Source organism: Rhinichthys klamathensis, unplaced genomic scaffold, assembly GCF_029890125.1.
Source record: "Rhinichthys klamathensis goyatoka isolate OS25496 unplaced genomic scaffold, OSU_Roscu_1.1 h1tg000781l_1, whole genome shotgun sequence".
In the NCBI taxonomy this organism is placed as follows: domain Eukaryota; kingdom Metazoa; phylum Chordata; class Actinopteri; order Cypriniformes; family Leuciscidae; genus Rhinichthys; species Rhinichthys klamathensis.
Window position 1 is genome coordinate 907427 of NW_026607178.1, and position 25074 is coordinate 932500.

The 25074-nt window shown below is 36.7% G+C and overlaps 1 protein-coding gene across 2 annotated transcripts in view; it reads left to right on the forward strand.

Moving 5' to 3' along the window:
• Positions 1 to 25074, forward strand: part of caln1 (calneuron 1) — a 57865-nt gene that overhangs the window by 14619 nt on the left and 18172 nt on the right. For both annotated transcript variants that reach the window (XM_056243198.1, XM_056243197.1), the window contains exon 4: positions 2091 to 2203. In XM_056243198.1, coding sequence (XP_056099173.1) covers positions 2091 to 2203 — 113 coding nt within the window. The remainder of the gene's footprint in view (positions 1 to 2090; positions 2204 to 25074) is intronic.

The window sequence follows — 25074 nt, forward strand, 5'->3', positions numbered from 1 at the left end:
ACTGATAGCAGGTCACATACACATGGATACTCATGTCCAACTCACTGACATTATCAGATCTGCAAACATAAAAAAATGGTCACATTTGTGATTATATTCCCACACACAAGAAAAAATCTGAAGAAAAAATACCATACAAATATTAGTGTGTATATATATATATGTTTTCAGATCTGATAATGTCATTGAGTTGGACTGGAGCATCCATGTGTATGTGATGTTCTGATTGTATCTCTTAGTCATAAAGATTTAGCAATCTTCTACAATCAATTGTGAATCTGCTAGTTGTCAATATGCTTATTTTACTGGGTTTGTATTCTCAAAGCAATTTCAGTTTCATCTCCTCTAAGCCAGCAGAACTAATCTACTGGCTTTTGGGCCTGACATCTTATGCGTATCTCTAGAGGAGTTTAAGTGGAAATGAATGAATAAAGCAGTAATATTTTCCTGCTTCTTTAGCATTTGGTCATAAAAAAAAATAATTAGACAGTTCCTTTGGTTTCAGGCTGTTCACTTTAGATTAGGGACCCCACATACATTTTTTTATGACCGAAAAATTCTGTTTTAATACAGTTTTTATAGTTTTATATTTTAAATTTTTTTGAGTCAGGGTCTTTTGCCTAGTCATCTTTCCATCAGAGAACAAGACTCTTCTATTGTGAACCATGAATCGTAATATTAAAACAGCATAAACCCGAGCTAAACATCGGTGACAGATATGGTGTTTGAAAGATTGTTGATTAAAATAAAATGCATGTGCTCTTGGTTATGAGTATGTCACAGCATAACAGGATTGAACAGAAAATGCAAAGACAAAAACATATCCTCCGGAAATGCATAAAGTAGTCAATTTCAGTGAAAGCTAAATTAAGCTAAATTGCTTATTCCATATAACATATATTGTAGAACATTAAACCAAAATGTATGTTTTATTTTAAAATTATTTTCTATTACATAAACAGTAAAATCAAAATACCTAAAATCAAATAATGTGACTAAGTAGTAACGGTATCATCAGTAATTGGAGTGATTGGTGGTTTGCCAAAAAGAAGTGGAAATGTCAAAGTATTTTACTATCCGTTATTGTTTATTATGGTTTTAACCTTCTTTAGTATGCATAAATAAAGGCTGCTTCTGAAGCTCATTAGATAGTGTGATGGACTGTCATTCTACACATCTGTACATTCAAGCATGACACCTGGCCATTGAGCCAAGCTGCCTGACAGCAGATGGATTTTGCCAGCTGATATAATCAGATGAGCAGCAGCGCTTGATGATTCACATTAATGTTCAGAGTTCAGCTGAGGTTTGTCAGATTGAGTCTTCTTCAGGAGTGCTACATTGTCTGAGGAAGCCAATAAGTAGTTTTGCAAGCATAGGCCACACTCATTCACTGAAAATACATTATGTTTGTTAATTTATAGACGGATTGATCATAACAGATGACGTGTTATGTGTTAATGGGTTTAAATCTGGTGTGTTATATATTTACGCTGTCATGAGAATTACTCTGAACATAGAATGTTAAAGAGTTATAAGTCATGAACCAAGACAATCAGCTATGAGGTGAATCACAACACTACACAACAACTTTGAGTTGAAACAAAAATGTTTTTGAAAATTGGAGGAAAAAAAGACAAAGATACAAGGCTGTGTAGTACGTACTTAACAGCTTCAGTGAGGGAAAGAACTGCAATCCCATGAAGCATTGCGAACAGCATAATTGAAACAATGGAGAAACATAAAACTACTAATTTACAAATGTTGATTATATATATATATATATAATGTTTTTCTTTTTTTTACTGATTATGTATATAGTTAAAGTGAAAAAAATAGCATTTTTAGGTATGTTTTGCGACATTGTTAATTGTTATTAAGCAATAACGAATAATTAAATATATATATTTTTTAATTACAAGCATGTCATGTCATAATGAATTCTTAAACAGAATTATGCTTGTATCATATTTGTTATCAAAGTTTTTACAAAGTTACAAAAGTATAGTAAAAGTAAAAACATTAAAAGTACCATATAGTTCATAGTTGGGGATTTGTGCGCAGAGTTCTGACTTTAATGTGTTTTACAGGTGATGGACAGGTGGACTTTGATGAGTTCATGACGATACTCGGACCTAAGCTCCTGTCCTCAGAAACACGGGAAGGCTTCCTTGGAAACACAATAGACAGCATATTCTGGCAGGTAAGAAGCCGTGGAGGACAATTTACCGGTAGTTGTGCAGCACTAAGCTTCAAAGAGTCTTAAAATTGCAATATTACATAAGACGTTTTATTTGTATGACACTTGTTATTCTGACAGGCTGAATAACAGGAATGGGAGACATCATTGAGTGTCTGAATGGTGGTTTATGTAGGGGTTCATTGTGTGGATAATGTTGCATTAGTGAGATTTATGTGTTCAGGTTTGTATTCAGGATTCAGGTTTGTAAGAATCTCATTCAGCTGATTAGAGGTGAGTGATAGCAGTGTTTGGCATGGCCATGATCTGGCTGAGTGGAGAGGATCCCTGTGGGTTTAGGAGTGCTGTGTGATGAAGATGAAGATGAAGCAGAGCCCATGCCAGCTCCACTTGGTTAAGACAAGTGCTTGTGACCTTGGCTGACATCTCTGAGGAGTTTGACAGCTGAATGTTCACAGAGGCCAAGTCACTCACTCTTTGAATGATCAGGGAATTTTGTAATAGGCATTAACCTATTGACTTTTTTATAAGCTGTCATAAATGTCTGCGTGAAGATGAAAGGCATCTTTTGGGTATATTTTCAGAAACATTAAATAGCAATAAACACCTCCATAGCATCACAAGTTTGTCATTATACATTATTTGATATTACCTTTTAAAAATGCTTCTGATTTAGTGAGTTGGCATGATCGCATACACAACCCTTCAAAAGTGTGGCATCTGTACGATTTTTTTTTTCTGTAAGAAGTCTCTTTTGCTCACCAAGGCTGCATTTATTTTATCATAACTACAGTCAAAATCATATTTTTTATAATTAATTAAAAAAATTTTTTTTAATGTGAATGTATTTATTCCTATGATGCAAAGCTGGATTTTCAGCATCGTAACTTCAGTCTTCAGTTTCACATGATCCTACAGAATTCCTTCTAATATGCTGATTTGCTGCTTCATATTTTCGAGGATTTCATTTTTTTTAGGATTATTTGATCAATAGTAGCCTAAAGTAGAAAACTTTTGTAACAAAGTCTTTGACTCTTTAATGACACTTTTGATCAATTTAATGTGTTCTTGCCGAGTAAAAGTTTTTTTTTTTTTTTACTTTGTGACCCCAAACTGTATATTTTGAGACAGATTTATTTATCATATTGTATTATCATATAGTATTTTCAATTGAATTGAACACAAAAAAAATGTCAAGGATGACACATGCCTCAAGACATCGTTCAGATGTTTTATTCTAAGACATCTGGCAGATTTTTATCTTTAAAACACTCTTGTGTGTAGGACTAATTTCTTGCGCATCTTATCCCTAGCCTCCAGCATTGCTAATTCCAAAAGGTCAGTTTAAAGCTAGTAAGAAAGCATTGAGCCATTTATATGCAGACTATTAGAGAGAGATTGATAGATTGCTTAAGCGTGTGTGAATTACCTGAGTCTGTGTGTCTCTCAACAATGTATGGCAGCAGCGTCTCTACTTATAGCGAAGCTGTAAGTTTAACTGCTTCAAAAACAGTTACGTTGCTACCTCGATACTGAGAAATGTCACATCGTTTTGCAGATGCTAATTATTGAAAAAGTCATTGGCAGCGCTGAGAACAAGTTTCTGTACGCATGTTCCTGTATAGTATGCGTGTACGTTTGTATGGGAGAGAGAGCTGGAGAAAGCTTTCTATAGACAATGAAACTTAATAGTTTGTCATTTTTATCCAATTGTTTGTTATATTTATTTGTGGGTTTTTGTTCTTTTAGAGTTGTAGTCTGTAAGGACCTTTGAAATAACTGAAATAATGCGGCGAAGTGATATAGAATGGTAATGCGGTCAAAACCTGCCTGGAACTACTTTACAGTAGCTATACTTACTGAAAAATAAATGCACATCTTAGAACATTAGTCAACTGATCAGAATCAAGCATTCAACAGCCTCATAGTATAAATCTGAGATAAGTAGCCACTATGTTGGGTCTTGAGAACCCCTTTCTGGACAAAAAACACTGTTACATGGCACATGCTGAATGCCTGAATGGCAATAAATACATTTTTCACAGGTTTCCACTCTGCCTGATACAGTTATTATAGGGATCAGTGTGTGAAATATTTCTGTACTGACATTTTAGTTCTTTTAAAATACTTTGAGGACATGAAATACCAATAGTGATTAAGTAAAATCCAAAGGAATCTAGCTACTTTCTTATTGTATATACAGTGCATGCTTCCCTGTTGGCCTGTTAACATATGCTCAGTGTGATGGAACCTTTCACTGCTGATTTAGGTGATAAATGTCCTTTTGTTGTTTGGTTTGATCTTGCAGTGTTATCCGTCTAAATTAATCTAGTCCCAAGAGTGGCTCATTCCCGCTGTGAGGGGAAAGAATCATTGAGACGCCCCATCCATCATCTCTGTGTGAAATAGTAGGAATCAACCTTCCTGTTATGAAGGACGTTTTCCCTGTTATATATCCAGTTCCAGCCAATGCTGGTGGTAGAGAGTGACATCCTGAGTGACTTCACTATTCCTGGTGTATGTCACTAGAGGACGGGACAGTTGTCCTGCAACAGTGCTCCTCAAATGGTGTTGCTTTAGGACCAACATTTTACATTGGACATGCAGTGACTAAACTATATGGGAAGTGTTTTTTTTCTATATATTCTAGATAAACTACCGTTCAAAAGTTTGGGTTCAGTAAGATTTAAAAAAAGAAAAAAAGGAATTAATACTTTTAAATTGATCAAAAGTGACACTAGATATTTATAATGGAAAAGATTTACATTTTAAATAAGTGCTGTTCTTTTGAACTTTCTATTCATCAGAAAATCCTGAAAAATGGTTTCCACAAAAATATTAAAGGGTTAGTTCACCCAAATATGAAAAATCTGTCATTATTACTCACCCTCATATCATTTCAAACCCGTAATACTTTCGTTCATCTTCAGAACACAAATGAAGATCTTTTTGATGAAATCTGAGAGCTTTCTGTCCCTCAATTTACAGCTACACAACTACCACTTCAAGCTTCTAAACATTCATAAAGAGATTGTAAAACTAATCCATAGGCTACAGTCGTGCTCAGAATTAATGGTACCCCTGGTAAATATGATCAAAACTGGCTGTAAAAAATAAATCTGCATCATTTATCCTTTTGATCTTTCATTCAAAAAATTGGCAAAAATCTAACCTTAAATTGAAGTAAAAGAATTGAAAGTGGGGGGAAAAATCACATTATGAAATAAAAAAATTTCTCCAAAACATTTATTTAGCCATCTTAGCTTTTCATGAGGAATAGCTGCCTCCTGCCTGTTATTTGCTTTTCACATTGTTATTCACCCTATTAGAACAGACCTATAGTCTATTTTTGGGCCTTGAGCCACCGGTTGAGATCCACTTCTGTAGAGATGATCTAAATATACTGTTCTGAGAATCCGGAGCTCTTCCTGCGGCTTTCGAATGGTTATTTTGGAGCATTCTGTTGCTGTCAGTGCTTTAATTATATTTTATGAATCATTCCCCAGACTTCATAGACGACTCTGCTCTAAAGTATTTATTTTCTGCCGCACTGCTGCGTCAGGCTTATTTCATCAATGCTACATCACTTCGGCGTTCTCGTGCAATCAGAGTGGCTTTCCAGTCAAACCTGGGTTATACTTTGTCTCTTTTATAGCAGCTTAAAATAATATCGGTCCTACAGCAGCTTTTGTGCCTGCAGTACTTTATTTTATTGTATAGATTTTTATGTTTGTAATGTACTTTCTGATGTCCTTTCTATAGGGTACAAAATATAGATATTTTTGGCCATTTTTTGTCAGTGTGTCAGTGAAAAGAGGTACTTAAAAATATATATGAAAAATATAAATATGTGTATGTGTGTGTATATATATATACACAATAGATAGATTTTAGAAATGTTATATTTCATTTTATAATATAGATACATACACGGAAAGTTACAACTTTTTCATTCTCTATTGCACAGTGAGGATATTCTGAAGATTATCTACACTCACCGGCCACTTTATTAGGTACACCTGTCCAACTGCTCGTTAACACTTAATTTCTAAGCAGCCAATCACATGGCGGCAACTCAGTGCATTTAGGCATGTAGACATGGTCAAGACAATCTCCTGCAGTTCAAACCGAGCATCAGTATGGGGAAGAAAGTTGATTTGAGTGACTTTGAACGTGGCATGATTGTTGGTGCCAGAAGGGCTGGTCTGAGTATTTCAGAAACTGCTAATCTACTGGGATTTTCACGCACAACCATCTCTAGGGTTTACAGAGAATGGTCCGAAAAAGAAAAAACATCCAGTGAGCGGCAGTTCTGTGGGCGGAAATGCCTTGTTGATGCCAGAGGTCAGAGGAGAATGGCCAGACTGGTTCGAGCTGATAGAAGGGCAACAGTGACTGAAATAACCACTCGTTACAACCGAGGTATGCAGCAAAGCATTTGTGAAGCCACAACACGCACAACCTTGAGGCGGATGGGCTACAACAGCAGAAGACTCCACCGGGTACCACTCATCTCCACTACAAATAGGAAAAAGAGGCTACAATTTGCAAGAGCTCACCAAAATTGAACAGTTGAAGACTGGAAAAATGTTGCCTGGTCTGATGAGTCTCGATTTCTGTTGAGACATTCAGATGTTAGAGTCAGAATTTGGCGTAAACAGAATGAGAACATGGAACCATCATGCCTTGTTACCACTGTGCAGGCTGGTGGTGGTGGTGTAATGGTGTGGGGGATGTTTTCCTGGCACACTTTAGGCCCCTTAGTGCCAATTGGGCATCGTTTAAATGCCACGGCCTACCTGAGCATTGTTTCTGACCATGTCCATCCCTTTATGGCCACCATGTACCCATCCTCTGATGGCTACTTCCACCATGTCACAAAGCTCTAATCATTTCAAATTGGTTTCTTGAACATGACAATGAGTTCACTGTACTAAAATGGCCTCCACAGTCACCAGATCTCAACCCAATAGAGCATCTTTGGGATGTGGTGGAACGGGAGATTCGCATCATGGATGTGCAGCCGACAAATCTGCGGCAACTGTGTGATGCCATCATGTCAATATGGACCAAACTCCCTGAGGAATGCTTCCAGCACCTTGTTGAATCTATGCCACGAAGAATTGAGGCAGTTCTGAAGGCAAAAGGGGGTCCAACCCGTTACTAGCATGGGGCACCTAATAAAGTGGCCGGTGAGTGTAAATAAGATTTGACAACTTTGCTCTAAGCAGACTCTTTTTACTTAAAACACTGCATTGAACAACAATGGCATTGTATCAGACTTGGACAATTTCCTCAGCTAATGGCCATTTCAGGCCACAGCTAAAAGCATCTAAAAAGGCAAAATGGCATTAATTGATATAAACACATGACTATTATTAAACTGATTCAGAGAGTAGTAAAAACATTTGGAGAGTAAAAGAGTAAAACACTTTTGTAGTAAGCGTCTACATGCTGCCCTTCATCCAAATGTCCAACAATCTGCATTTGACAGGAATATTAATCTAAAAATGGAGATTTTGTCTTCATTTACCCACCCGCAAACCTTCTGTTTTCAATACATGTAAAGTGTATGGTGACTTATACTGGAGAGCTCAATTAAGACAAACCCCCTCCCCCACACCACCACCACCACCACCATAGTTCATATGACGTGTGTGCTATTTCAAGTGCTTTCAAGAGTCCGGAACAAACTAACATTTTATCTATATACCTCAAGTTAATGACATGAGAAACGATGAATGTAGGGTCCAATTCTCACTATTAACTAACTATTAACTACGACTTTTTTTCTCAATAAACTCCTAATTACTGCTTATTATAGTTAGTATTTGTTAAGTTCAGGTATTGGGTAGGATTAGGGAATGCAGAATATGGTCATGCAGAATAAGGCATTAATATGTGCTTTAAGTACTAATAAACAGACAATATCCTAGTAATATGCATGCTAATAAGCAACTAGTTAATAGTGAGAATTGGACCCTAAATTAAAGTGTGTAATCATTCCACTGGAGGCAAGCTTAACGAACCCAAGTGCAGTTTATTCAACATAAACTAAATACAAAAACATGGTGTGGCATGGAACTCACCCGACAGTGGTTACACAAACAATACTTGACGAAGACACATGGCAAACATGAGGGCTTAAATACACACAAGACTAATGACTGAACAAGACACACCTGTGCACAATGAAACAATTGAACCAATGACAACACAGAACACATGGCAGGATCACATGAGGGCCAGGGAATCACATGACAAGACAGGAAACATGACTTACATGAACCAAAACCCAAAACAACCTGTGACAAAGTGTTACCAATCATTGTTTTAAATCGGATTTGAATCTGGTTTTCAAGTTTACCTCACTAATTAAATGTTTTGTTGGTGCCATGGGGGGTCAATGTTTACACTTTTGGGCGAGATAAACCCATGTATGGCATACTAATAATAGCCAATGAACAATAAACTAAAAAAGTTAAGAAAATATATTTTTATTTTTAACTTTAAAAATCTAACATACAGTAGGCCTACTTCACCTTTAAAGCCCAAACCCCACTGTAACCCCTTTTATGTTCTCTGTATACCTCTCTTTTCAACGGCATAAGAAACCTTTGCTTTGGAAGCATGAATGCAGACACAGCTTGAAGCCTCAGAAGTTGAGGACATCTATCGGGACGAGAGGCTAAACTCAAACCCTTTATTCCTTACAGATCTGAGAGGATGAAACTGATATTCACTCAGGGCTCGCCCATAAACTGGCACACATTCAGTCCAAGTCCAAAAAACGGAAATGTTCAAATCAAGCCCAGATTAGCGAATTAATGCCCATGTCTGGCTTTTAATTACCACCGTGTGTCAGATTTGTTAATCTGCCCCGGGGCGGGAGACCACACTGCGTCTTGCTAATGAGACGAGGATTTTGTTTAAGATATGCCGAAGGATAATGACGGATCGTCGTGAGCACTCAATGAGAAATGATGAGAAAACTAGAAGCATGAAAAAATCTGTTCAAATCATAAGTACACAATTGCTCAGTGTGTCACAACTAATGTCCCGTCTCAAAGACTGAGGCGTTCAATTCCCGTTGACAGCACACCAGCTGTAATCTTCAAATGCGATCATGCGTTGCTATTATTGCGCAAGCAAATGATCAGTCACTCCTTATCCAATTTTGCTCATGCTAAAGCTTATATCTAGGGCTGTCAAAAATGCTGTTAACTGTAAGCCAATGATAGACTTATGTTGAATAAAATAAAAATAAAATAATATATACTGACTTTTTTGACCATTTTTGTCGATTCAGTGATTTTGTCATGTCTGAATTATTTTGATTAAAATGTATAAGTGCTTGACAGCCCTACTTATATCATTATAATCATATAATATTATTTGTATATTATTATTTTATTATTAATATTAATATATATTTTTTTATTTTATATTTTATTTTATTTATTATTTTCCTGAACTGCGAGACAAAATGTATTCACAATACATAATGCTTTATTATCAAATGCAGACAACACAGATCAAATGCAAATGCAGAGATTTGAGCGGATGAAACTGATATTCGCTCCGAGGTCTTTGAGTGTTTCTGGGAAGCGTAACCAATTTTTTGGAGGGCTAAACCCCTGCCAAGCGTGCACGTTGAATTATGCCTGCTTTATTATTGCTATAATAATCAGAAAATGTAAATAATCTTATTGTTTATGCAAGAGGTGCTTTCTGAACCCTAATCTATTCTGCAATATTAAAATAAATGATCTATAGCTGTAACCGCAGACACTTTGATTTAGTAGACGACGTGATTTGTAAATGAAAGGGGAAAAAAGGTTTCACATAAGAAAAATAGCTTATTATAGAGCCATTTTTTTCCGTCAGTCTTTCGTCAGAAGGAGAGTATGCATTTGATTTAGATTTGTTGATCCTATTAAATATTAAGGAGATTTATCTTGCTCAATTTTTGTTTTAGATTTTGGCAACAGTCTAGACAGGATCAGTTGGTTGTTGGCATTTAGAGCTTTTTTTTTTACTTTGCTTTCAAAGTCAAGTAGTGAATCATTGATAAATGACACAAAGTTGCAAAAACTGAGAGTTGCATGTTGAAATATTCATTCTATATTATTATCTACTTTCACATTATGAGACTCTTAACTATTTTACATGCATTTATCCCACCAGCCTTTTGAAATAAAGCCAGATATTTAATGATGCAAAGAAATCTACAAAAACGATAAAAAAAAGAACGCATAAGCTCATTAAAGGTGCAGTAAGCGATTTCTGAGAAATGCTGTTGAAAGTGGATCGGACAGAGCGCCACAACACACTTGTAGCCAATCAGCAGTAGGGGGCGTGTCCACCCATGATGGGGGAGGAGAGAGAGTGAGCAAGAGGGAGATTTGAAGAAAGACTGTAGAAAGAGAGATGGCTGAGAGACATTATAAAAGAGAAAAATTATTTTAGGAATATCACTGGAAAAAGAAATGTTATGATCAGGCAAGAGCTTTAGCGCCCGCGTTAATATTAGAAAAGCTTTTCAGAGCTGGAGAGACTGAAGCGGGAACGCCTGAAAACAGATGCAAAGGTTGCGTTGTTTCTGCTCCATACGTGAGTAACATTGGTTTTCCCTTAACAAACAGTAACATTATTTGGGGCAGTCATGGCCGAATGGTTAGAGCGTCAGACTTGTAACACGAAGGTTGTGGGTTCGATTCTCAATACCGAACAGTGCTCTCTTCCACCCTCAATACCCAAGACTGAGGTGCCCTTGAACAATGCACCTAACCCCCATTCACTCTGTGTGTGTGTGTGTGTGTGTGTGTGTGTGTGTGTGTGTGTGTGTGTGTGTGTGTGTGTGTGTGTGTGTGTGTGTGTGTGTGTGTGTGTGTGTGTGTGTGTGTGTGTGTGTGTGTGTGTGTGTGTGTGTGTGTTAAATGCAGAGGACATATTCCTAGTATACCATACTTGGCCTTCTGTCACTTTATTTTTTGCTGTTCAGTGTAGGAACTTATACATGAGATTGTCGTGTAGGTGAAATGAATTATGAGAATCTGTGGAATAAAATATGAGAGGAGATGCAGCAGGTGGTAGGTGATTACAGTCCTTGTCACCATTTTTAACTCGAGACTTATGACACACTTACCTTTCTCACTCTTTCAGTCACAACTAATTGACTGAATGTGCTCGCCTTAGTGTAATGTGCCTGTGTTTATTACGGACAGCTATTATCACAAATGATTATGAAATGCCGAAATGTTGGATATCAATAACCACAAATGAGTCCTGCCGTATGAGTGCCATTTCATGTGCGCTTGGTTTATTGGTGAATGTTATAAACCTGTCTGTCATGTTACCATGGTTTCGGTTCAGTGGGAAAGGTTGTCCTTGAAGGAATGTGATAAATAGAGTTCCAGGCTTGACTAAGGCTGAGATGATGATTGGCTCTAAAGGCTGTTTCTTCACCTCACTGATGTGACATGACGTCAGAAGATGCATTGTGGTGCTTTCAAAAGTGTGATCTGGGCGGATAGGTGGGATTTCTTCACTATCAGTGTTACATTTCTCACTCAGGCAACCTTTTTTGGACACTTTTGGAGTATTAGGTCACATTTAAAGTTGGCATGAAACAGAAGTTGCGATTGTCTTTTCTTCCCTATTGTGACGTTATCTGCGTGAAACAAACAGCTCCTCGAACAAGAAATAATGTAGGGCGGGACTTGATTTTCTTCATCGGGAAATGATTGGATCGTTGGTAGGGCTGGGCAAAAAAATCGATTTTTCGATTAATCGTTTTTTTAAATGTGGTCGATTCAAAATCGATTCTCAACTGCCAAGAATCGATTTTTTCCATATTCAGGGCTCACGGTGCTGCGTCTTCTCTCTCTCTGCACGAGGCAAGCATCAAGCGCTGCAGGCGTCGATACACTCGTGTTTAGGAGTCATGACGGAATATTCACTTGCACAATCGGGCCAGCATTGCATCGTAACTAACGTTGATCATTTTCACGTCTTTTTAAGTTTTACCAGTTTAAACATTCAAGCAATTTTAAACTATCCTGTGCTCGCGCACTCGCGCATGTTTTTCACTGCGTGCACATACAGTAAAGCCTAAATCCGCCTCACAAACAGCTCGCCAGTAACAAAAGTTCTTTTTCGTGGATCATATCGCTTCAACAGTTAAAAACACGCAAAATGATGTCAAAACTCTGGTCTTGGCGAGTAACCTCGTAAAGACAGTCGGTTATGTCTTAAATAAGCATAAAACGCGTGTGACAGACAGTATAATGAAACGGTTATGGATCCGTGCACTAGTTCTTAAAGTGAACGCAGCCATATGTGTCTGTCATTAATTTTGTTGTCAAAACAACATAATATAGCATTAATTGTAAGGAATCAGAATTAATAGCCTATGTATTTAATTCAGTCAGGACTAAAAGACTATCCAGTGTTATTTTACATTGGATTACTTTATTCAGTTTATGTAGTATTTCTGACCTACCCAAAAACTTTTCTTTTTATGTCTCTTTATTTGTGTCTTTATTCTATTGTATTTATTTGTGCAACTTTTTTCAATTTAATACAAAGATTGAAATCAAGCTTCCATGTGTTGCATAAACTCTTAACAAAAAAAATTACCCCATTGTAAAAACAAACATTTAGGTGAGATCAATGTAATAAAAAATTGTCTAAAAAAATGATAACTGATATTTATTTATCTATCTATTTTAAACATAAAATAACCTGATCCTGTTTGATCAAAGCGTGCGACTGTTCTGACTTGTCCAATTTTCAGCATCAATTTAGCATCTTGCATCAAAATCCTGTCTATTCATTGTATGCATTTAGTGTATAGTGTACCTAAAATAAAAAAGAGTTTTATATACAGGTTTGTGGCTCTTAATTTCTTTGTATTCATTAACCACTTGTAAACTTATGTCCACTGTTCTTTTTTATAAATATAGGATTTGTATTACATCTATATTCATTATAGTCGAATCGAGAATCGAATCAGAAATCGAAATCGAAAATCGAATCGAATTAAGAGCTTGCGAATCGAAATCGAATCGAATTTGAACATCTGAATCGATACCCAGCCCTAATCGTTGGCTGGTTTGCTATTGGTTGATCTCATATGAGTGACAGGTTCTCCCGCCCTCGCGCCAGTGAACGCGCCATCAGAGAAGAGATGTCGCTGTAAGAAGAGGGAAGTTATTAGAGATTATTAGAGATTACAAAGGCACTTGAATTTTTACAAAATAATAATATGCACAGATAGATCCTTTATAATACATACAGCAATATTCCATAACATTTTTTAATTTTGATTTCATTTACATTTACATTTAGTTATTTAGCAGACGCTTTTATCCAAAGCGACTTACAACTGAGGACTAAACCAAGTGAGTCATTGTGAGGAGGCAAAAACAACGCAAGAAGTGCTCAAAATACAAAGTTCAGACATTGCTCGGAGTAGCATAAGCCAGATAAGCAAAGGTTTTAGAGGAAAAGGAATGCTTTATTTTATTTTTTTATTTTTTATGAGTTTTCAGTTGTCAGTTTTTATTAATTCTGCTATTATGCACAGTTGAGTGAACAATACAGGTTTACTGTGCGTCAGGGTTTCCGTTGTCCGGTAATTACCGGACATTGGCCGGAAAAAAAAATGAAATGTCCGACAAAATTAAATCTCTCCGGTCAAATTGTCCGATTAAAATTGCGTAATAATCCCGCCCCCCTAACACAATATGAATTTGAGAATAAGCCTAAAATGTATAAAGCTAAAATACACCGACCTTTGGCTATGTTATAAAGGAACAGCCTCTACCGTTTGAAAGTTATTAAACAACATCGCATGCTGCATTTCAAATAAAGCGCACGCCTAAAACAGCTGTAATATAGCCTAGACCTAAACAACGAACGATTGAGTGAGACGTTTCAAATATGGCCAGGCCCATTGATATTATTGATAAAGTTGATAAAGTTGACGATGCAGACTCGCCATCTTCGCAGTAGTGAACGCGCCTGAGAGAAGTGTGCACGCGCCGACGCCTCCGTGTCCTGATTAGCCTATATTGTCCACTATATTTGCTTCTTATTTAATAATCCAGGCAAATTTGTTGATGAAACATTGATTAAAATGAATATACAATTTATACAAAACGAAATTTTCAAGCAAAAATAATATTCGAAGATCGCTGGGTTGATTATTATTCGAAAATCTACACACCAGAGCATGTGAGCAAAGCGGAGCGGTGTGACGCTTATTATAAGTTAAAAAACTTAAATATACGTTTCATTTTTATAAATAATACAATGTTAATTTTTTTTTTATTTCATCTATGTTGATTAGGCTATATGAAAAGGGAACCGCATGAGATGAGTAAGATAGGATCATATGACCAATAGGCCAATATATCGGAAAACATTAGGAATTGGTCAGACATGATTTTGACCACTTATTTAGTTTTGTGTTTCAATCTATCGCCTGTGTATAGTCTCCGCAACGGCGATAGATTGAAACGCGCGTCCGAGTGAAGATTGCGCAACTCGCGCAGCGCGTCGTCCATGCGACTGATAGCAGCGGACACGAGCGCTCAGCTTGATAAAAAAAAACTACTGATTTTAGCGCTAGATCTCTTATTTAATAGCAAACTAAATGAATGATCTTCTAGTTAACTGGAGATGTTTTATTTAGGCCTATTTGTATTAGGTACACCCCTGCCTCAATGTTTCAAAAAGTGAATGTGTGTGAAACCATTGTAAAAGACAATTGGTGTTGATTGACGCCAATCGGACGTTCATGTTTTTTTCTGTCTATTTGAAAGTCAGGCTAATAAACATGTTGCATTCTATATGGCCTGATTATGTCGTTTTTTAAGTTACATAGCCTGCCTCCAGTTTTCCTCAACTTGACTAATTAAGAGGCGATATTTGACCGGCATATCATCAAAATGTCCGTTAAACGAAACCTCTGCCGGTCACTTTGACCGGCACCATTTTTTTCTAGCAGAAACTCTGCTGTGCGTGTGTCACACAAGGCGGCCTTCTGCTGCTTGCAAACGGACTCTTTTGAGGAGACAGCTGGATTTCCAAATTTGGTGCCCTGATTTCACGCGCAATGCATGAATACACTGCAGGCTCACTCTCGCTCGTATTAAAGGTAAATCATCAATACTATCATCCCGTACAAGTGTTTTATTTAACTGAATACATCCCAATAAGCTAAAACGCATGCACAGGTCACTTTACTTCCTGAACAAGTGCGCACCCGAGTCCGTGCTGCTTTCACATTCACGCGAACCGCGGCACGGTTCGGGAGCAACCGAACTCAGACCACCTCCTCCAGGTAGTCTCGGGTTTGGTACCCCAGTGCTCACCCGGGTCCCATGACAGCGTTCACATTAGCGATTTTTCATGCGAACCGTGTCCCGTTCCGAACTAAACTGCCAGTGTGAAAGCCCCCAATGTGGCATCTGCAAACTAATAATACCAGACCTTGGTGTGACTAAAGAGACCATATATGTACATTTGGGGCCTCATATAGGCCTACTGTACAGGAATGATTAAGACAATTTCCATAAATCTTTTGAATGAATATATTAACTTTGATGGCAGCTACTGTACATGTCCCTATTTAGTTGCCTCTCTTGTCCTATCTAAAAGTGCTGATCTTTTTGCACTGGAGTTGGAAGCGTGTGAATGTTCATTTGCCAATGTAATTGTTTCGTACTCCTCTTGTAAAATTAAGGTCACAGGCCATCAGTTGCAGTCGAGCACAGCACTTCTGCAACACTCTGCTTATAAAAAATGTCCTGTTGACCTGCTGTTCTGCTGCTTCATTATAACTCCAGAGATTTCTGAGGCCCTTTGATTGTTTTTCATAAAAGAACACCCTTTAATTTTTCATGATTTTTTTCTAATGTGCGTTAACTCTTTGTTTTAGTTTTTTTTTTAGTTTTTTTTTGTTCCCTGAATGAATAATGCACAAAGCACATTGATTTGTTTAGGTAGTGATTGGAGAACTCTTCTGGGTGTTTTAAGCCCACTGTTTTCACTGCCGCCTCATAAGCGCAGGCTACAGGAAACAGGTATTCGTTAGAACTTTATTATGATGAATTAGTTTGAAGTGACTACACAGTAATTGTAAATGTAAAGTATTTATTCAAAAGGGTATATAGCAGATTTTCAGGAATATGCTCTAGTCAGCCACTTAAACCTTGTTCATTAAAGCTTGATGATTTACGTCCAGTGGCATGAAAATTAATAAGGTGCCTAATAGTCATTGTGAGAGTTAGGTTAAAAGAGGCTGTCGACTTGAAGTTAAACAGAATTTATCAAATACAGATTTTTTTTTTGCTACTGTTAACCTTTCATAATGATGTCACTTGCTGGAGGATGATGAAACTAGATTTTGTTAGTTAATTGAATTTTAGAAAAGACTGGCACAATTCAAAGTATTATTGAGGATACTGGAAAAACCCATGAATTACTGAAATTAAAATTATATTATATAAGAGAGCATTTAGTTTGAAATATTTGATAAGAGCAGAGATTCCCAAAACATTTTCTGATAGACATCCCCTTTGACCTAAAATATTAATGTGAAGTATCCCCTGAATTTTTTTTTTACTTATATTTGAATAATTTAACAGTGTATTTGCATGTTCATCGTTCTCTGATGTCAGTTAATGGTCACATGATGATATGCTGGTAAACAAATAAAATATTTTTCTGTTTTTTTTTATTTGGATTGTTTAAATATTCAAGTATTTATTTTAATTGAGCATTTTTATGATTTAATTAATTATGAGCTTTTCATTCACAAAAGTCTGGGAAACCCTGGTTTAGAGAAAGGAAAACATTATAAATATTTATAAATATGTATAAATTATAAAAATTATATAAATATTTAAAAATATATATTTTGTCATAAATTGCCAGTGCATGACACATGGCAAAAATTACATTCACTTAAACCAAAGTTTTCAAATGATTTAAAATTGCTATTTTTTCCTATTTTTACTTAATTGTGATATTGTGATGGGAAAACTAACTAATGACATTTCCAACTTCGATTTCCAAAAGTGTGATTTATATTATATATTAATACGTATGACAAGGGATTGAATATGGACTGCATACCAGAAATGACCTTTCTGTAGTTTCATGTGTTATCTACTTAAAGCTCCAGTCCGTAACTTTTCCTCTTTGTCGCCATCTGTCTGTTCGAAGTCTGTAACTGCAGTGATTCGCGGAATTATCATCTTTACGTGGGTTGTAAATCGGCATGAAACAGCGCGGATGAACACAGTGCTTTGAGGCGAGTGCTGCTGTCAGTCACCCCATAGACAGTAAAAGAAATGGACAGAGCGATCTCATTGGAACTCAGTTGAGACAGTTGAAGCCCACTTTTAGCGATTTTTGAGAACTTCCGTTCCTGACGCGCAGACTCAGACCGACTCAAACTAAGCTTGATGACGTGAGCAACCTGTCTGACAGACGTTAATCTTCTAGTAGCTGTGCGTGCAAAACTGCCAACGTTAATCTTGCAGAGACGGGGAACTTGAGCAAAGAGTTCTTTGGCGTGAGTGAGCAGGAGTAAGTATTCCGTTGCTTTTATGGACTCATTATCTATGGGCTTCTCCCTTGACGGGACGTCCCCCCGATTGCCTGCGAGCTTCTCCTCCTGTCTGTACGGTAATTTCTGTACAGCGCGACAGAGAGTCGAGTGGTTATGACGCAATCGTTAGCCTATTTTTACTAAATCTGTTTCTACGGGGCCATAGTGTAACATAGAAGGTAATGGAGCCCTTTATACATTGTCGTGTTTCTTTAGAAATAAATAATGGACAAATGGAGTCTTCAAACGCCTCAGATGTAAAGTTATTCGCTGTCAAAGTGACGCAAAAATGAATGGGAGTCAATGGAAATGCTAACGCAAGTGAAGTTCTGCTACAACATGGCGGCACCCGGCCGGCTTCAACTTCCGGTCGATGGATTTCCCCCTTGGTCACCGCGCTGTGTGGATAGCCTACTGTCATACAGAATCACAGATTCACTTTTTGAAAGTTTGACCAACATAAGAATTTTCATAAGAAAATGTCTTCTGAACAAGTAAGTAACATCCATTTTTGTTCTGACCAACTAAGGGGGGAAAAGCATTCGACATGATAAGCTTCGTTAGATTTAATCAACGCGATTTACAGCAACCGTGCAAATTATAGCCTACTTTGTTCTCAAATTCATGTTAACAACATCACATCAGCATAGCGTGACTAATGTTAAATTTAATGTGTTTTATGGTTACCTGTGTAGTTCAGAATTCATATTCTCCATAATAGCAAAACGAGAAAGGCACAACAAAGGAAACTCCATAACTGTGTGAATTAAGAAAACGTACTGTTGCACGATTGAACTATTGAAAAGCCGCCTCTTTTTCCGTTTTGAACCCCTTCAAAACACGGAGTTCACGCACTTTTCAAAAGCCCCGCCGATGTTTAAATCCTTGTGTTCTCATGAGACGGTTTCTTTCTCTTTCTCTAGCCACCTTAAATCCGAAGTACGAAGTCTTTTGGGTTTTATAACTGCTGAATCTCCAGTTGACACTGATGATTGTTGTTTGGATCTTTCTGGATGCCATAAGTTTAATTATGTAAAGTGCTGCGAGAAAAGCCTATACATCTAAACATCTCGTCACGCGCAGTATAGCCGAAGGAGCCGGAACTCCTTCTTTATGTGTACGGGTGTGACGTAATGACGCAAAGACATGCTCGAATTTGCCGCGGAAACCCACCAGTACCACTGGATTTAAAATCATTATTACAAGCTAACCGTTTTGAATCTAGCTATGGCAAGCAGATCGTTTTGACCACTGGCAGAATAAGTTTTTTTTAATATAATTATTTTGGATTATTTTTAACTTAAAAAAGTTACGGACTGGAGCTTTAAGGTGAACCAGAGAAGGTCTGTTGTTGGATTTTTTAATGGGTGAGTTAAACATCATCGTCAATGCTTTGCCACATGCGTGCCGTTACACTGGTTAAAATAGCTGATTTCTCTGGATTTAAACATTGTTGGAAACATTTGGTATAATGCAAGTAAACAAAATATGTAACATCGTTTTAGTGGTTTTTGGATATTTTAATCTAAAAATCTTACATATTTTATCTTTAAATGGAAAAGTTCTTTGTTTCTGTATGCCTGTAGCTTTCAGCCCTCATTCAGACCCATACTTGGCTGTTAAGCGCTGACTTTGATAACAGTTAAGTGTAGCTTACAGAAAGACTGAGTTTGACCCCGCCATCAAGTAAAAGAAAAGAAAAAAAGATTACCATAGCCTGAGTGCTGCATTATACACTACAAAATACTTAGAGATAACTGCCTCTTGTACTATATTTGCTTTTGGCTAACTAAACAAACCCTTAAAAGGTCTGTTCCACCGGTGAATCGCTATGAACAAAGGCAGCAAACTCAAAGATGGAGCTTTTCTACCTTCATGATGCTCAACATCATGTTCTTGTTGTGACAGTCTTTAAGAACAACATAAGCTGTGACAGTAAAGCAAGACAGTGTACCTACATCAAGATACTGATATGGTCCCTCTTCCTCTATATTCTTGGGGCTATATTATGTTTTTATTTAAAAGGATGTTAACATATATTAGTAAACATTTGAGGTCCGAGTACGATTTTTTTCATGTTTTTTGATGGAAGTCTCTTCTGCTCACCAAGGCTGCATTTATTTATCAAAAATACAGTAAAACTGTAATATAATGAAATATTATTATAATATAAAAGAGCTGTTTACTATTTTAATCTATTTTAAAATGTAATGTAAAAGCTGAATTTTCAGCATCGTTACTCCAGTCTTCAGTGTCACATGATCCCTCAGAATAGCATTTAATTTAAATAGAATTTTTTATAACAATGTAAAAGCCATTACTGTCTCTTTTGATCAATTTAATGTGTCCTTGCTGAATAAAAGCCCGTTCATACCGAGGACAATAACTATAATGATAACGATAAAGATCAAATAAAAGAATAGCAGAGTCCTCACCACAACTATAATAAAAATGGAAGAAAGAAATGATATTGCTTTCAGAATGATTCTTTCCAGCTGATGAATGATGAAAACATTGACAGCCAATCAGAACCCACTGCTTTGAAGAGCTCAAGCATTTAAAGTGGCAGATGACAAAACTACAGCGTGGGCTTAGAATAAACAGAAAGATATCTTATGCTAGTGTGGACACTTATATAGTTAACTTTATCGTTCTTGGCGTTAAAAGTATTAATTTTATTTTAAAAACAACTCAACATTTGGAACCTGTTTTACTTCACTAATATGACATTTTAAACAGGGTCCATATTGATTTCTTGTTTCTTTAGTAATAATGCAGGTTTGCTCTGTAAGAGAATTGAGGTTATAACTTATAAGTTTGAAACATGACAATGTTCAGTGACTCATGCGGCAAGACGTGTCGCCCTCTGTTTCTTACTGGCCTTACAAGGGGTAATTGTGCTTCTGAACTGCCTACCTGCAAAAAGAAAGGTCTTAGGAATAATCTTGTGTCTAACGGACATATGAATGTAAAATGTCAGCAGTGACAAGCTTTTAGACTTTCAGCTCTGCATGAGATGATGTAATGAACCAGCTGCAATATATAAAAAATGATACCATCTGCATAATGTCGGAAGGGCTGATTATAGAAAAAGTGCATTGAAAGTGGACTGAATATGGTTCTATTCTTCTTTCTCAATGGTGTCAGATGAGGAGAAGTGACCTGGAATCAAAGCCACATAGTGGTTTTTGAACTGCAACTAACATCTCATTCTAAGTACATAGTCAAAGTAACGTTCCAGGAAATATGTGATGTTACTATGTAACAGTTTTGTTTGGCTCAATTCATGATGCTTTGAGGATTGTGATGGGCTTGTCATAAAGTGCTTTTTGTATTGGAAAATTGACAACCGCCATTGTTCATTTGTCTTTCTCTGGAAGCCTAAGAAGGAAGAGATAAGGAATAATATATGCTACATATTTTAAAGAGATAGTTCACCTAAATATGAATTTTGTTAACATTCATTCAAATGAATGTTCCCAACCTGTATGACTTGTGAAACACAAAAATGGATAAAGCTCTTTTCTATTCAGTGGAAATGAATGAGCACATTCAAAACTAGTGACTAAGACTGAAATTTCTGTCTGATTTTTACATAAAGCTATTATGTGGCTTTAAAAAAATTGGAATAAAGGGTTACAAGCCTTATGGACTACTTTTATGATCCTTTTATGGATCTTTTTTGGATCACGATATCCCCAGTCCCCGTAGCACAGAAACCTGCAAAATTCTTTTGTCTTCCACAGAAGAAAGAAACTTGTATGGGTTTGGAACGACACGAGGGTAGGTAAATGATCACTGATGATGAGAATTTCTGACAAGTAGGTTCATATTTCAGGGCTGCTAAATGGTACCAGGCAGTTTTTTTTTCTTTAATGCATTAATTCACCTCAGAAAAGTCTGATTAGTCTTACGGTCTGATGCTAAATGCCATATTGAATATCCGAATAAAACAAACTCAACATCAATAGAGGCTTTCTATGCTTCATTATCTCCCTCACTCACAGTGTCTCTCTTTCTTTGTTTCTGTGGTGCACTTTTGCTCTCCTTATTGTTTTTATTTCAAATACGTCTACGTCACCTCTTCAGTAATTTTTTTTTCATTCCTTCGTTCTCTGAAATAGAGGCAAGTGTTGAGAATGGGCTGAGAGCTTTTCCTTCTGCAATCAGTAAACCTCTCCTACCTCTGCCTGTTTCCACAACCCCAGTGCGGCAGCTGTCACTCACATACACAGAGAAAATTACAGCACTGCACCTCTTACACACACAATCAGGTACGCACAAACACAGACCGACACACTGCCTTCCCCAGCAGGACAGAGTGCATGGCGGAAATAATCACAATTTTGATTGGTTATTATTAGATACAATTATCTCCTTAAGTTGGAGAATGTTCTCATTTGAACATTTCAGTATTCTCTACAAGCTTAACAAAGCCTGGGCATGTTGAGTGCTGGGAAGAGTGTGCCAGAGAAGTAAGGAGAATTTAGGAGTTTTTCCGTAAAAACGGAGCGTAATTTATCAGATTGAGTGATTTCATTGCCAATGTATGAATGATGTTCCAGCACATTTGTGATAATCTGGTCCAGAGTTTATGATATTCATTAACTCTTCCCCCGCCATTGACGAAAATTTCCGCCATTTATATGAGAACGCATCCCTACCATTGACGAAAATGTCCTGCTTTCTGTGTTTTCACTGTTAAACAGTAGGGGCGCTATTTCACTTCTCCTGAAAGAGTACAGAATCTCCTGATCAAAACACAGGCGAAGAAGAAGCAGAAACAAGCGATAGCAATTAGCAAATGTAAGCATGTGCATATTTAAAATAACGCGATCATCAACATTAAGCAGCATATAAATCAAAACTGCCTAATGTTACTGAATGAAATCTCGACCCAGGGCGAGCTATAGGACTGCAAGCTTCGGGGATGTTGAGGGGTTCGACTTTGATCTATTTCACATGTTTTGATCATCGTTCTGAATCCAATATGGATGTAGTCTTTGACAAAAACGCGATTTTCTCAGCTTTTTGCTCAAAATGTTGCTGTTTTATGAAACTTACCCACATTTAAATGTTGATAAAAAAATGTTTTAAAGCAGAGGCTCTGTTCTTTCTTTTGATATATTCCATGTACAGATATTCATGCAACAAAATATCCATGAAAATGCTGGCGGTGGCTGGGAACTTCTTTTTTTAAACGCTGGCGGCGAAAGACTTAAAAGCTGAAAATTGTGTCATTTTCTCACCCTCATGTCATTCCAAACCTGTATGACATTCGTTCTACCTTGGAACACAAAAGAAAAATGTGAGCTGAATGTTACCAGTAAGAACCATAAAAGTGGTCCATATGACTGCATGATCAGACTGATATTTAAGTTATTATTCACTGAAAATCTTCCGTTCCAGAGAGCTGGTTGCAAATCATCAAGTTGTACCCAAGAACCACGTTAGTAATGTGACTAACACTAAAACCTATTCAGCTTTTTTTAGCCCAGTGATATTACTGGAGTTTTGGTTAAAAGGAAAAATGTACTACCATTCGATAGTTTTGAGTTACTAAGTTTAAAAACAAAACAAATTTAGTTATTCTATTAAACAAGGTTGCATTAAAATGATCAAAAGTAACTGTAAAGACATTATAAATGTTACAAAAATTTTCTATTTCAAATAAATGCTGTTCGTTGGAAATTTCTATTCATCAAAGAATCCTGGAAAAAAAACATGTATCACGGTTTCTACAAAATATTATGCAGCACAACTGTTTTCAACATAATAATATAGGCTAATGATAAGATACATGAAAATAATTAGAAATGTTTCTTGAGCAGCAAATCAGCATATATGTGATATCTGAAGACAGGAATAACTTACATTTTAAATATATTAAAATTGTTGATATTGTTGATTAAATAATGCCCCTTGGTGAGCATGAGAGACTTTTTTCAACAAAAAAGTCATATTTGAAATTACATGAGGGTGAGTAAATTATGAATTCTCATTGGTGGATTAAATATTCCTTTAATATGTGCAACTGATTAACTTTCATGTCATGACAGAACCAAAGAATATGCAATAAATAATCTAGCCCTGTTCAGGTTCTTTAATTTGTTTATCACATAGTTTTATTCTTTTTTAAAGGCTGTTTATGCTGTTCGGTACACAAGAGGTGGACAGCCTGCGAGTGTATATAAATTTGAGCATTGGACTAGTAATATGTATTTGCTCTATATTGCCACGGGCAGCATGTAGCAGTGTGTGCATATTAAAGCAGTGTGTCAAAGGAACACTGGTGTTTCCGTGGAGCCCTTTTTAATTTCAGATATGGAAATGGGACGATTCTGGCACTCTGACAAATGCTTCTCTGTTGCTGGAGAGACGTGCTGAGACCTGGATCCATTTGTAATTCTCCACTGAAAGATTCAGTTGGAAAACAAGAGAAGTGACAGTTGCGAACTGTTTTCATCTGCTCACAGTGTTTGTTTGTGTCTTTGACACTTTGTGGACTTTAATGTCTGGTTTATTTAAATGCTGAGGACCCCATTATATGATGATCCTTATTTTTGATTGCAGTTGGTATTTTGAGCAGTTTGAGACATTGTTGAGATCTTTTTTGAAACTCTATAAGAGACAAATATGAGTAAGAGACAAATATGTGCAGCAGACTTAAAGGGATGGTTCACTCAAAAATTCTGTCATCATTTACTCTCCTTCAAGTTGTTCCAAATCGGTATGAATTTCTTTCTTTTGCTGAACACAGAAGAATATATTTTGAAGAATGTGAATAACCAAACAGTTGACGGCAGCCATTGACTCCATTGAGGGTTTTTTTTCCATACCATGGAAGTCACTGGCTACCATCATCTGTTTGGTTATCATTTTTGGGTGTTCATTTTCTGTGTCCCTTTAAGCTCCTCAGTTTGCTCTGTATTCTTATTGCTATCTAGTAGAAGCAATTGTGATGTTAAAGAGATCTCATTTATGATTTTGCTTTTATGTAGGTTGCCATTTTGAAATCCTTTCTATGGCTCATAACCACTCGAATAGTTGCACAGCACAAAGAAACAGCAGTTTAGAGCCATGATATGCCTTGTAAGTGGCTTTTGTGACAAAGCTTTTCTTCTTCATTATGGTCTCACTGACAGCAGACATAATGAAACTGAATGAGAAGATAATGATTCAATTACTCCATTGTATGGTACTTTGTGGGAGGCACTAATATAAACACTATAGAAACCTCCCGCCTTCA